Here is an 11479-nt window from a genome sequence, read left to right as displayed (position 1 = left end):
ACCAGTCTTTGTGTGGAATAATGTTTTACTCATTGAAAAGGCTTGTAGAGGTCAATATTAATTAGTCTGTTCTTTATATAAGTCTACTGAACATGTTTTTGGAAATTAGGGGTAATATTGAACAAATTCAAAAACATGATTAACATATGCATTATATGAAAACTGCTGTTTTTATTAAAAACTAAATAGTTTAAATTATTATACAACCTTGAAAACTTTGACCACACTTACCCCAAAATATCATTCTTACCCCATTTTCAAAACATGACAAAATAAGCAACATTAAACAAACGTTTCTAACCGACTGCAAAGATGACGAGTATGCTTTTCATGACGTAATTTAAAAATGACCCCAGTCGTGAGCTATCCGACGCTGAGCGACGATCGCTCGCAAACATTTGTAAAACCATACATGACTAGTAGCGATAGACAGACAAATAAACCGCTACTTTGCCATTTTTTTTTTTAATATTAATAATATCGTAATACTTAATCTATTAATATTTTAATAATAATTACGTAGCAGTAACTAAGCAGCAAGACTAGAATTGAATGGCGATGGCTCCTACAAATATATATATTTTTATTTTATATATATATATATCAGTTTATACAGACCCTATGTGGTGTAGTGTTGCCAGTTGTAAATATTGCTTTTTGACAACAGAACAAGGGAAGGTCCTGCATATTAATGGCAATGGCCTTACCAATGTCACATATTATCACGTCCTTTAAGCTAAGCGTTATTTTTCAAACAAACTAAAATAATTCGTGAGAAAAAACCGTATAGCTTAGTCAAAGTACCTTGCTAAGTCTAGACTTAGAAAAACTTCATAAAGAATAATTGCAAGTCTTAAAAAAGTATTTCCATCTCACTCCTACTCACTACATATGTAATAAGAAATGCAAGAGACAGAAAACTTAATATAAAAAAAAACATCATTAATCCAACAGTATTTAAAATTATAAACAATTTACAATCACATATACACAATTAATAACAAAAAAATCACATCTTTTTGTCATATTATCTAACTAAAACATAAAAAAAAAACATCCACAATTTGTCATAATCTTAAAATTATTATTGTTACAACTTTAAATACTGTGGAAAAGACTTGACAAAAACTTGAATTTTCAATCTGTCTTTATGTCTACGCGAACACTACACCACACACAAAATAAAGTATTTAAACAAAATCGCATATTAAATATATCATTTTAGTTTTTTAAAGCAAAATGTATGATATGAGAGATTATAATATACAATTTTGTTAAAATACATATTTTTAAATACATCGCACCGAGATCTTTTAAATTAAAAACACTCGATTGTTTTAAATCGTCGTTCGTCACCTTCACATACTCGCGTATGTTTAACAAATGAATATATTTTATACAACGGGTTTTAATAAGACCTGGTCATTATTGTGAATACAATTTCTTTATATTGATAGTAAAAATTGTCTTTGTGAAAGCAATAGTTAATTTTAAAGAAAAATATTGAATCTTTCATGTAAATTATGATCGGATGGGGATATATTTTGTATGTGATATATTTTTAAGAGTTTTCTGTACCCAAAGGGTAAAAACAGTACCCTATAACTAGGTCTTACTGTCTGTCACCAAGCCGTATCCTAAGAAACGTCCATTGCCTCTATAGCATCAAAGCGAAGCCACAGTCAGGTCAAGAAATTGATGGGTGACCAATTTTTATTTTCCTTAGCTCTGTTTTACTTCAACCTATTTTTACGGAATTATACCCGATTGATACCAGACTAAGTTCTTTTGCAATAAACTATCGTAATCTTGAGAAACTTCTACATTTTCAAGACCTAGATTAAAAAAATATGACCAGGCCTTATTATAACCGGTTGTATAGTTATGACAAATATTCATCATCCCCTACAAATGTATTTATATTAAAATATTCACAATTCTGAGCGAATCCTTTATAACATATGGCGTACAACAACTGTTCAGTTGCGAGTGCTTCTATTCCATATTTTAGTTTATCTTTTTATAAATATTATATTTTTTTTTTGTTTTGTTATCGTTATGCTTGTTGTGCTGTGGCGGTGTTTTTAGTGTAATTTAATTTTTGAGCTGTATGCATAAGTTGGTAAGGTTGATTTTTGTTTGAAAGTGAGTCGTAAGAGTTATATTAGATTTTTGGCTTGCTCAAATTTTAGTCTGAAAAAATTATTAAATAGAAAACTATCTTTAACTTTGGGGTAAATACGAACATGAGAGGTAAACTTGGTAAGATACTGAAAACAAAACTTCTTGCAATTGAATTTAGGAAGAAAATTAATTCAAAGTAATTTAACACAATTAAGATCAATGAGGTATTGAACAAATCTTGAAAAGGTCTGACTCATATTTACTCATTCCCAATTTTACGGAACCCATGACTGAAATACTTGTATATCATTTTAACTACACTAAAAACTCCGCCACAGTATCCCACAAACGTGTCCATAACATCCAATATCTCAAGCATAAACAATATTCATACCTTAACGATATCTAATTATTTCTTTTATTAAATTTACCCTATTCAATCGATACATCGATATAATTAATCGATAAATCCACGTATCGATTGCCAAGTATTAAAATATCATTCGATCAGGCGATACATACAATATTTAACAAATTTTGAACTATGCCGCACCCATTCATAAAATATATATTTTATTTTATATTTTTGTCATTTTGGTACAGTTGTTTTGCACGTTAAGTCGACTCGTTTGCGTCGATATTAAGAAGAATATCTTTTTGTCTGTATGTTTTCAACAACAATACAATACAATATTTTGATTTTCGTTTTCTTGATAGTCGAATATTTAGATTTTTTAAACGTTAGTCCTCAATACTAGCGTTTTTAATGTGATATTTTAAAAGACTTAGCCACAGCGTGATTTGGTCTAAATTTTTTCAACATTGATAATATTAAGACGTTGTCTAACCATACTGACTGAACTTCTTGTCTAACCATATTTAACAATATTATGAATTAGTTAAATCTATTTTAGTGGATATTTATACAACAACAATTTACTATAATCGGGTTATTGGGTGAAACGTCAAGACATAATCTAGACAAGTTTGAAAAGACTCAGATCATATATCTTGTTAACTTTTATTTCAATTGAAAAGGTTTTAAAATTGACGAGATCCTAACTACTTTTTACGATAACCACAACGTAGGCATCCAAATTAAAAATCTTTGAATTTCGTTTTCAATCAGCACATATTATTTAACTGAATGTTTTAACATATAATACGGTTTTCTAATAGTCAAAAAAATAATATAGTTGCAGTTGAAAACATACAGTGTAACCTATCTCAAATTCTCAATACAAGCTTATAATTTAGAAATTCTCTTTTAACTTTCACACTTGTCGTTCGTAAAACTCAAAATTATTACCTAAATTACTCGAAAGAAAGGGATAGATAGAGTTTTTAATTTATATTTTCGTGTAATAAGACGGTGTGGGGACCTACGGGCACGTTTAAAAGTAATATTATTGAGGGTGTGTAGAGATACCGCTCTACGACGTGTATAACGCTGTCTCGCTTACACACCGATAAGATATACTTAAGAGTTGGTCGGATTTGAAAGGTGATAGACCAGGTATTGTGACACATTTTTAAAGTGACCTAATCATAAGACTAGACTGCAATACGTTAAATGTATAGATATAAATGTATTTTCACCCTTATTCTCTTTGTTTCCTTGATAATGGAACTTGACCTGCCTGTATAAATCATAAGATAAGTACAATCTATATGAGATTGTTCAGATTTACCCCAAACCCAAACGTGATAGACAGTATATTCAATATTTTCTAACTTAACGTAGAAGTATAATCAAACTTACCCCATTTACCCCAACTATTATTACGCGTTTCATTTCATCCATGTATTCCTTTCTCATTCCATTGGCAAAAGGTCTTTAAATTCGAAATGCCTACTAAACAGGACCCATATAATATTTTAACAATCATTTTAAGTTAGAGAGGTAGTAGTTTGTTAACTTTAGTTCAGTAATTCGGTTTGAGAGTCCAGCGTTCAATATTACTTCACATACACATTTCAATCTATAATTATATTATAAAGGGGTAAAGATTGTGACGCTGTAAGGGGGGTAATCTCAAGATGTACTGAGCTGATTTTGGAAATTCTTTTACCAATAGCAAGCCCAGTTATTCGTGAGTGTCATGAATAGGTCAGCTAGTTTTTATATTAGCGAAGACATTACTTTAGAAATAAATCTATTTTAAATACTTTCTTTATTTATCTCATCATCGATATACATGTCAAATACAGTTTAAATTGAGCCTGGTGCTACTGAAAGCAGACCCAAAAAATCTTGGGGGTAAGGCAGCGCAAAAGACTTTTGAATTGGGGTAGGGTTACGGAAAGGGTATAAAAATTGGGGTAAGATTCAATATCTGAATGGGGGAAATGTTGCGCAGAAGGTATTTTTATAGGATTCATCTGATTAGAAACAATTTGTTATATATCTATCTCTTTCCTCCGAGTGTTAGAGAGCTATTCAATTATAATAAATCATAGATTTAATCCATTTACGACCGTTTAGCAATAATTTCGTATTCTGTACATTACAATAGACTTTTCTAGTCGCTAGGAAACCTAATTTGACTAATATTCTTTGATAAGTTTATAGTTGAGTTTATAAAAGATGTCTCAATAAAACGCTATTAATGTAAAATACATCTTTTTTGCATGCAAATGAACAATTCCCTTAAAGAAAGATTTTCAATATTTACTTCTATCTAATGTGTTTCGTAGGGTTCTGGTACCATAAAGGTAAAAACGGAACCCTATTATGAAGTTTCTGTTGATTCCCGTCTGTCACCAACCTGTATCTCATGAACCGTTATTGATAGACAGTTGTCATTTTTACCGACGATATAATGCTGTTGTAGCTGTAATAACAAATATATTTTTCTTTAACTTCGTGCGGAACCCAGAGCATCACGAGTGTGACTCACAATTGACAGATTTTATTTAAGAAAGTTAATTATATTTAAGCACATCGATAGAATTTTAAATATAACCGTATTTTTCAATAATCTAAAAAAACCTATTACTTAATAATTATGATATTGGTTATGGACGTGTGATCACAATGTCTAACTTAGCAATTTCCCAGCGACCGAAAAGCAATTAAATTACAATAAGAGTCGAAAAGCACGCGTTCACTTACAGCGATAGCGCTTTAATATAAATTTATATCATAATAAATATAAATAAATAAATTATAATCACGTGTGGGCGATACTACAAATATTTAACAAATAAAACTTCAAGTGTAAAGTGACATAAGTGGTACTAACAGCGATGATGATATTATGGGTCATTTGACCCGACTGGGTCATTCGACCTGACCTAAACCTGGGTCATTTTGTATTTATCAATAACCTTTTTAAACTAGCCATTTAAAGGTAACTCCGGCGCCGGGATTAAGTAACTTGCAAGAGCAAAGCAATAGCAAAATGTGCACAATTATTGCTGTTCTGTGTATTACGTAACTTTGTTTTCGCAAGATACTTAATAACGATGCCGGCATATGATATGCGCGCATACATTTCTCACATGAATCTTAAGTTAATGAAACTCTGCACGCATATGCGGGGCCGTCACATTCACACGCACACTTAGCTAATACGATCAATATTGCTTTGAAAAGCGCAAATGTCGCAAAGACTTTAAAATTTACAAACTACCCACAATATTTGTAGATTACGCGTTTATGTGTGACCGGCAGTTTTCATTTTGATTAGTTACCATGACCTGGGTCACTTGACCTGACCTTTCGGGGGTCATTCGATCTGACCTTTCAAGGGTCAAAAGCACCTGATTTTTTTATTAGAGAAACGGCAGCATCCTTCGTTGTCACTATGGAGAGTCACTAAATAGTACCAAAGTGAGACTTACGATTACGTCACGCACATGTCATACATAAATCAATATTTACAAAAATAAACATGAAATAACATAGAAATCGTGTGTTTTGTTTAGAATCGAAAATTATTATTATAGTGATGTAGAAATGTTTTTTGACAACATGATTTTTTAATACAAGTTTCGGTTGAAATAAGTCAAGTTTTAAATATCGCTTCTGTGCATGTAACTGAAAATCATTTTTCCAAAAAAAAAACATTTTTTTTTAGTATAATCGAATATCTTTCCATACAAAATTAACATTGAAATTTGTATGTCGCCCGACTAGTTTCGGACCCAACCGGAGTCTTTAATCATGAGCTGACGGCGGTCCGACTCGCCTACCTCCGAAACTAGTCGGACGATCCCGATAAATACGCGTGGGTAAACCGTTGTATCATTTAAGTATAAATCATATTCAGGTTTCTTTTAAAAATATTACCTTTTTTAAAGAAAGTTTTCTATTTATATGCCCAGAGCGATATTTATAATTATGACAGAAGTCTGTCTTAACATTTATGTGTATAAATATAGTATTGAGAAACATCGTTTTCTCAAGCAAGCTTGTCATGTGAATGTGAACTTTATTGCATTAATAATAATGATTATTTTCTATTGCTAGTAACATGAACAGTTGTGTCATATTTTCGAATTAGGTTAGTACCAATATGACGTCAAAGTACCACTTTTCTAATTACAGTCGGTTGGGCGAGTTTTACTTGTTAAAGTAACAGGTAATATGGCAGCGACTTGAAATTGATACAAAATAGGGATGACGACAGTTACATCTAAACAGTTCCTTTGTAACAACTAAAGAAATATCAGACTTATAACTGAGACAATAAAGTTAAAAAACGCTATTCCACTTCAAAAGTAAATAAGTAAAGGATTCCGTATACAGTCTTCTACTTCCGTCACATTGATACTATATATACTGTGATATACACATCATTCGAGAATAATCATTATTGTTATTACAACAAAGTCCATATTCCTAACTAACTAGCACACCAATACCTGTTTGAAACCAGTCACATTGGTATTAAACATATACCTGCTGTATTCGAAAATAATCATTATTGTTATAACAACAAAGTCCATATTCCTATAGACAGCTTCTAGCACAACAGTGGTTGTTTGAAAGGAGTCACATTGGTACTAAACCTTGACTGACATGAGCTGTATTCAAAAATAACCATTATTAACAGAGCAACAGAGTCCATATGCCTTAAGCAACAAGTGCTCAGACGTTTGTATAAGTTTATTGTAGCACATACCTGTTACGAACCAGTCACATTGGTACTAAACCATGACACAACAGTTGCAATCAAAAATAACCATTATTAATAGAGCAACAGAGTCCATATTAGTTAAGACGTAGCTCAGACGCGTTCGCTACGTGTGAGTTAGGGCGCGATGGAGAGCGGGCGGAAGCGGCGCGCGCGGGCGGCGTTGTGGTGAGGGGGGGGCGCGGGGGGCGCGGCCGGGGGCGGGGACCCCGACGGGGACGACGCGCCCGACCCCGGCGGGGAGCCCAGCAGCAGCGCGGGGACCCCGCGGGACCCGCTGCGGCTGGGGGCAAATTATATACATATAGTTAGTTACTTTAATCTCTAACATAGGGACTTGACACCAAAGCGTTTTCAAAGACATGTAGTTACGGCTTCTGACTCCCATTCTATCTGATAAATCTGTTAAAAGCCACTTCTATATCCCCATCCATCATTATCATCAAGGAATCGAACCCCAATCCATTGGCTTGCTTACCACCTTACTCAGAAGTAAACGCATAATTTTTGTTTGTCAAGTTTCTTCGTTTCGGGGGTTTCAGATTTTAATATCATCGGCCTAGCCTTTTCCCAACTATGTCGGGGTCGGCTACCAGTCCAACCGGTTTCAGCTAAGTACCAGTGTTTTACAAGGAGCGACTGCCTATCTGACCTTCTCAACCCAGTTACCTGGGAAGCACGATACCCCTTGGTTAGACTAGTTGTCAGACTTTTCAAGCTTCTGACTACCTGTAACGACTGTCAAAGATGTAGGAATTCAGAATTCAGATTTTAATACTGTAACGTTTATTTTTCTGTCGTAAGGAATATAGATAAATTACACCCAAACACATAACAAAATTAAATGATCGTGCTCATAACATAAACATTTATCCTGGGTTGGGATCGAACCCACGACCTCCGGTACAGCAGTCAGGGTCACTAACCACTAGACCAACAGTTTTACAACATACCTAAGAACACAAACATTGGTCCTAGGTGGGAATCGAACCCCCGACCTGCGGCATAGCAGTCAGGGTCACTAAACCACTAGACCAACAGTTTAACGACATACCTAGAGTGATGGTGCGGCGGTTGCCGGTGTCTCGGCCTCGCGAACCTCAGGTTCAGTTCCCGGGCAGGGTCCGAAGCGTATTTGTCGTTGGCATTCTGACGGCGGCGGCGCAACGCTAAGGGCATTAACTGGGTATCTTAATTATGGTTTAATTTTAATAATTCTTCAAGTGGGAATAGTGGAATAAGTTATCAAGAAATATAACCGTAGATTAAAAACTACTGAAACATATTGAACCTATTAAAATGGCTACATTGCCAGTCCATCTTTCACCAGGTATCTCATGAACTGTGATAGCAAAACAGTTGTAATTTACACAGATTATGTATTTCTGTTGCCGTTATAATAACAAATAATAAAATTTAAGAGTGAGTACTGAGTAAGGAGTGATCGATAGTTAAATTCGTTTTAATTTTCAAACCATCTAAAGTATTATTTGCAAAATAGTATAATAATATTGCAAACAATAGAAAACACTCTCAATAGAATTCCATATCAAACAAAAGAAATACTATCAAAATCGGTTCATCAATTTTTGAACCTATAACGGCATTGACTGATACACACCTTTAAATACATAACACACTTTTTTTGCTTCGTGGTTAAAATAAGGAATAAGGTAGGTTTGTATGTATGTGCGGAAATATGTATGTGATATGTTTGCACGCGGTTTCACCCGCTTTTTTTGTAGGTTTGGTGTTAAATAGCCTATAAACTATCTGAAGGATTGAACTATTGAAAATCTATAATGATTTTTTAGGCGACTGGTAGTTTCGGAGATTAGAGAGTTCAAACGAATAACATGTTTGAATTTATATTACATATATTAGTTTATTATTATATTAATTAATATAATAATGTCTTTCTTTCCTTACACGTAAGTAACTATCGCCTCGAAATGAAGAATTTCATAGGATCCCACTGTTGGGCAAATATTTATTTGAGTTTAATGTTTTCTGAATTGTACATAAACAGAAAAACACATGTTTTAATACTAATAAACATATTTTCTAACACAGTGAAACTGTTTGAATCAAATATGAATTCTAATTAGAGACAAACTCGCTTGAGAAATTTCAGAATGAAAAAATCAAAGGCCTTGTTGTACGAGTATATATGTAACTCAAATAAACTAAACTTATTATAAGCATAAAATACAAACGAGTTTCGACTCCACCAATACAGCCTAAACCATTTGATTAAACCCCAAAAAGTTTGACCAAACCCCAAAGAGCTTTACTCAAACTTCAAAAATTCGATTAAACCCCAACAAAATTCGGTCAAACTTCAAAAAAATCGATCAAACTTCAAAAAATTCGATCAAACTCCGCAAAATTCGATCAAACCACAAAAAAGTTTGATCAAACCCTAAAAAGTTTGACCCAAACCCCAACAAAATTCCAAAAACTTTAATCAAACCCCAAAAAAAAATTTGATGAAACCCGACACAATATTAACGTTTCAGATGCCGTACCGGGCGTGAGGTCCGCGACGTCGGGCGCCAGCGGCCCGTCCCCGCTCCAGGACGCGCACTTGGCGAGGCGCTGCTCCGCGCCGCACGCCACCGGGATGCGCGACGTGCTCGCGCTGCCCGACGAGCGCTGGCCGCCGACACAAACACACATACATCGAAATCAAATCAAAAGTCATTTATTCAAATTAGGCTACTAAGTAGCACCCTTTGAAGGTCAAATTACATTGACAGCACCCAGTTTTGCCCACCCGTCACCGCTTCCTAAGTGCTTTTGCTGTGAGAGAAGAAACGGCGCAACAAACTCCCCAGCAGCACGCTGTCTTTCCATTTACAATATAATTATTAATTAAATCATCATCATCCTAGCCTTTTTCCCAACTATGTTGGGGTCGGCTTCCAGTCTAACCGGATTCAGCTGAGTACCAGTGCTTTACAAGGAGCGACTGTCTGTCTGACCTTTTCAGACAAACATACATACATATTTCAAATCTTTTATACTCTGCTGAGGCATATTTTGGCTTCGCTTAGTTAAGGACTTTACTATAGTTAGATGCCACAGACAAACATATAGACACGTAAAAATCTCACAAAATAAAATTATTGATTTAGATCAGAAAACGATGGCTTAATGTTTATTTTCAAATTATATTTGTTGTAACCTTCATAAGGATCTAGTCTCAAACTAAGCAAAGCATGTATTATTGGTAGAGACTAGAAATCTAATAAACTTACTTAAATATTAGAAAATACATTCAAATTAGGTGGGAATCGAACCCACGACCTCTGATCAATAATGATTCATAATGAAACAATACAACAGTTCGTATTTATCATCGCTTGACTTTTTGTTTAAGTTTTCCAACACTTATTTTAATTGTTTAATATAAAAAACTCATTAAATTAATTAAAAGCACTCACGTCTCTTAAACTTTGTGAGCCATCGCCAGCGGCGCTTGCCATATCTTTTTTAATTGCTGTAGTGGTTCTGTGAAACAAACAAAATAAACGTGTTATATTATACTATTCACATTAATTACAAAATAATTATGTCTGACATATAGTTTAATTAATAATGATGTAAATTAATCAAATTACAGTGAATGTAACTTAAGCGTGACGTCACTTTTGTGTAGGCGGTACGTCACACGCCCCCTTTTCTAAATATTAACTATATTTTTATAATAACTATCGTGATATTCATTATTAAATGATGCAACGGTTTACTCACGCGTATGTATCGGGAGTACCCGACTAGTCAGTCAGTTCTTCTCGCGACTCACCACCCTAGCTATGATTAAGGACTCCGGTTGGAGCCGAAACTAGTCGGGCGATCCCGATAAATACGCGTGAGTAAACCGTTACATCATTTAATAATTATAGCAGTTTTCTTCGTCAATTTTTATCCGTTCAGATTAAGACAAAAGTACGGACTATCTGACGGAGTAAAACATATTTTTTTAATACCTAGTAATCGTCCTTATTGTCATTTTACAAACCATTCTTTTGTTAACCCCCCACCCGGGCAAATTTTCCTCTTCAAAGAAAAAAACGGTTGCAATTCTTGTCAACCAATCAAACTCTTCATAAGTTTGACAACTACTTCAATTCATCAGTTTCTATCTTAATGGCTATCAACATCTACACTTAAGGTAAAATTTACCATAAGTCAAAGCGAATAAGGTCGAT

At 34.1% G+C, this 11479-nt stretch overlaps 1 protein-coding gene across 1 annotated transcript in view; it reads right to left on the bottom strand.

Annotated features, from left to right (window-relative positions):
* Nucleotides 1–6404: 6404 nt before the first annotated feature.
* The window catches only part of LOC113498791 (tau-tubulin kinase homolog Asator), a 73012-nt gene continuing 67937 nt past the window's right edge, over nucleotides 6405–11479 (bottom strand). The window contains exons 28-31 of the mRNA XM_026878936.1: nucleotides 10712–10778; nucleotides 9794–9920; nucleotides 8320–8434; nucleotides 6405–7548 (exon numbers count right to left, since the gene is read on the bottom strand). Coding sequence (XP_026734737.1) covers nucleotides 7383–7548; nucleotides 8320–8434; nucleotides 9794–9920; nucleotides 10712–10778 — 475 coding nt within the window. The 3' untranslated portion in view covers nucleotides 6405–7382. The remainder of the gene's footprint in view (nucleotides 7549–8319; nucleotides 8435–9793; nucleotides 9921–10711; nucleotides 10779–11479) is intronic.

This window comes from Trichoplusia ni, chromosome 11 (genome assembly GCF_003590095.1).
Source record: "Trichoplusia ni isolate ovarian cell line Hi5 chromosome 11, tn1, whole genome shotgun sequence".
Lineage (NCBI taxonomy): Eukaryota > Metazoa > Arthropoda > Insecta > Lepidoptera > Noctuidae > Trichoplusia > Trichoplusia ni.
The sequence above is the reverse complement of the archived record's forward strand: the minus strand, read 5'-3'. Positions and strand labels throughout refer to the sequence as shown.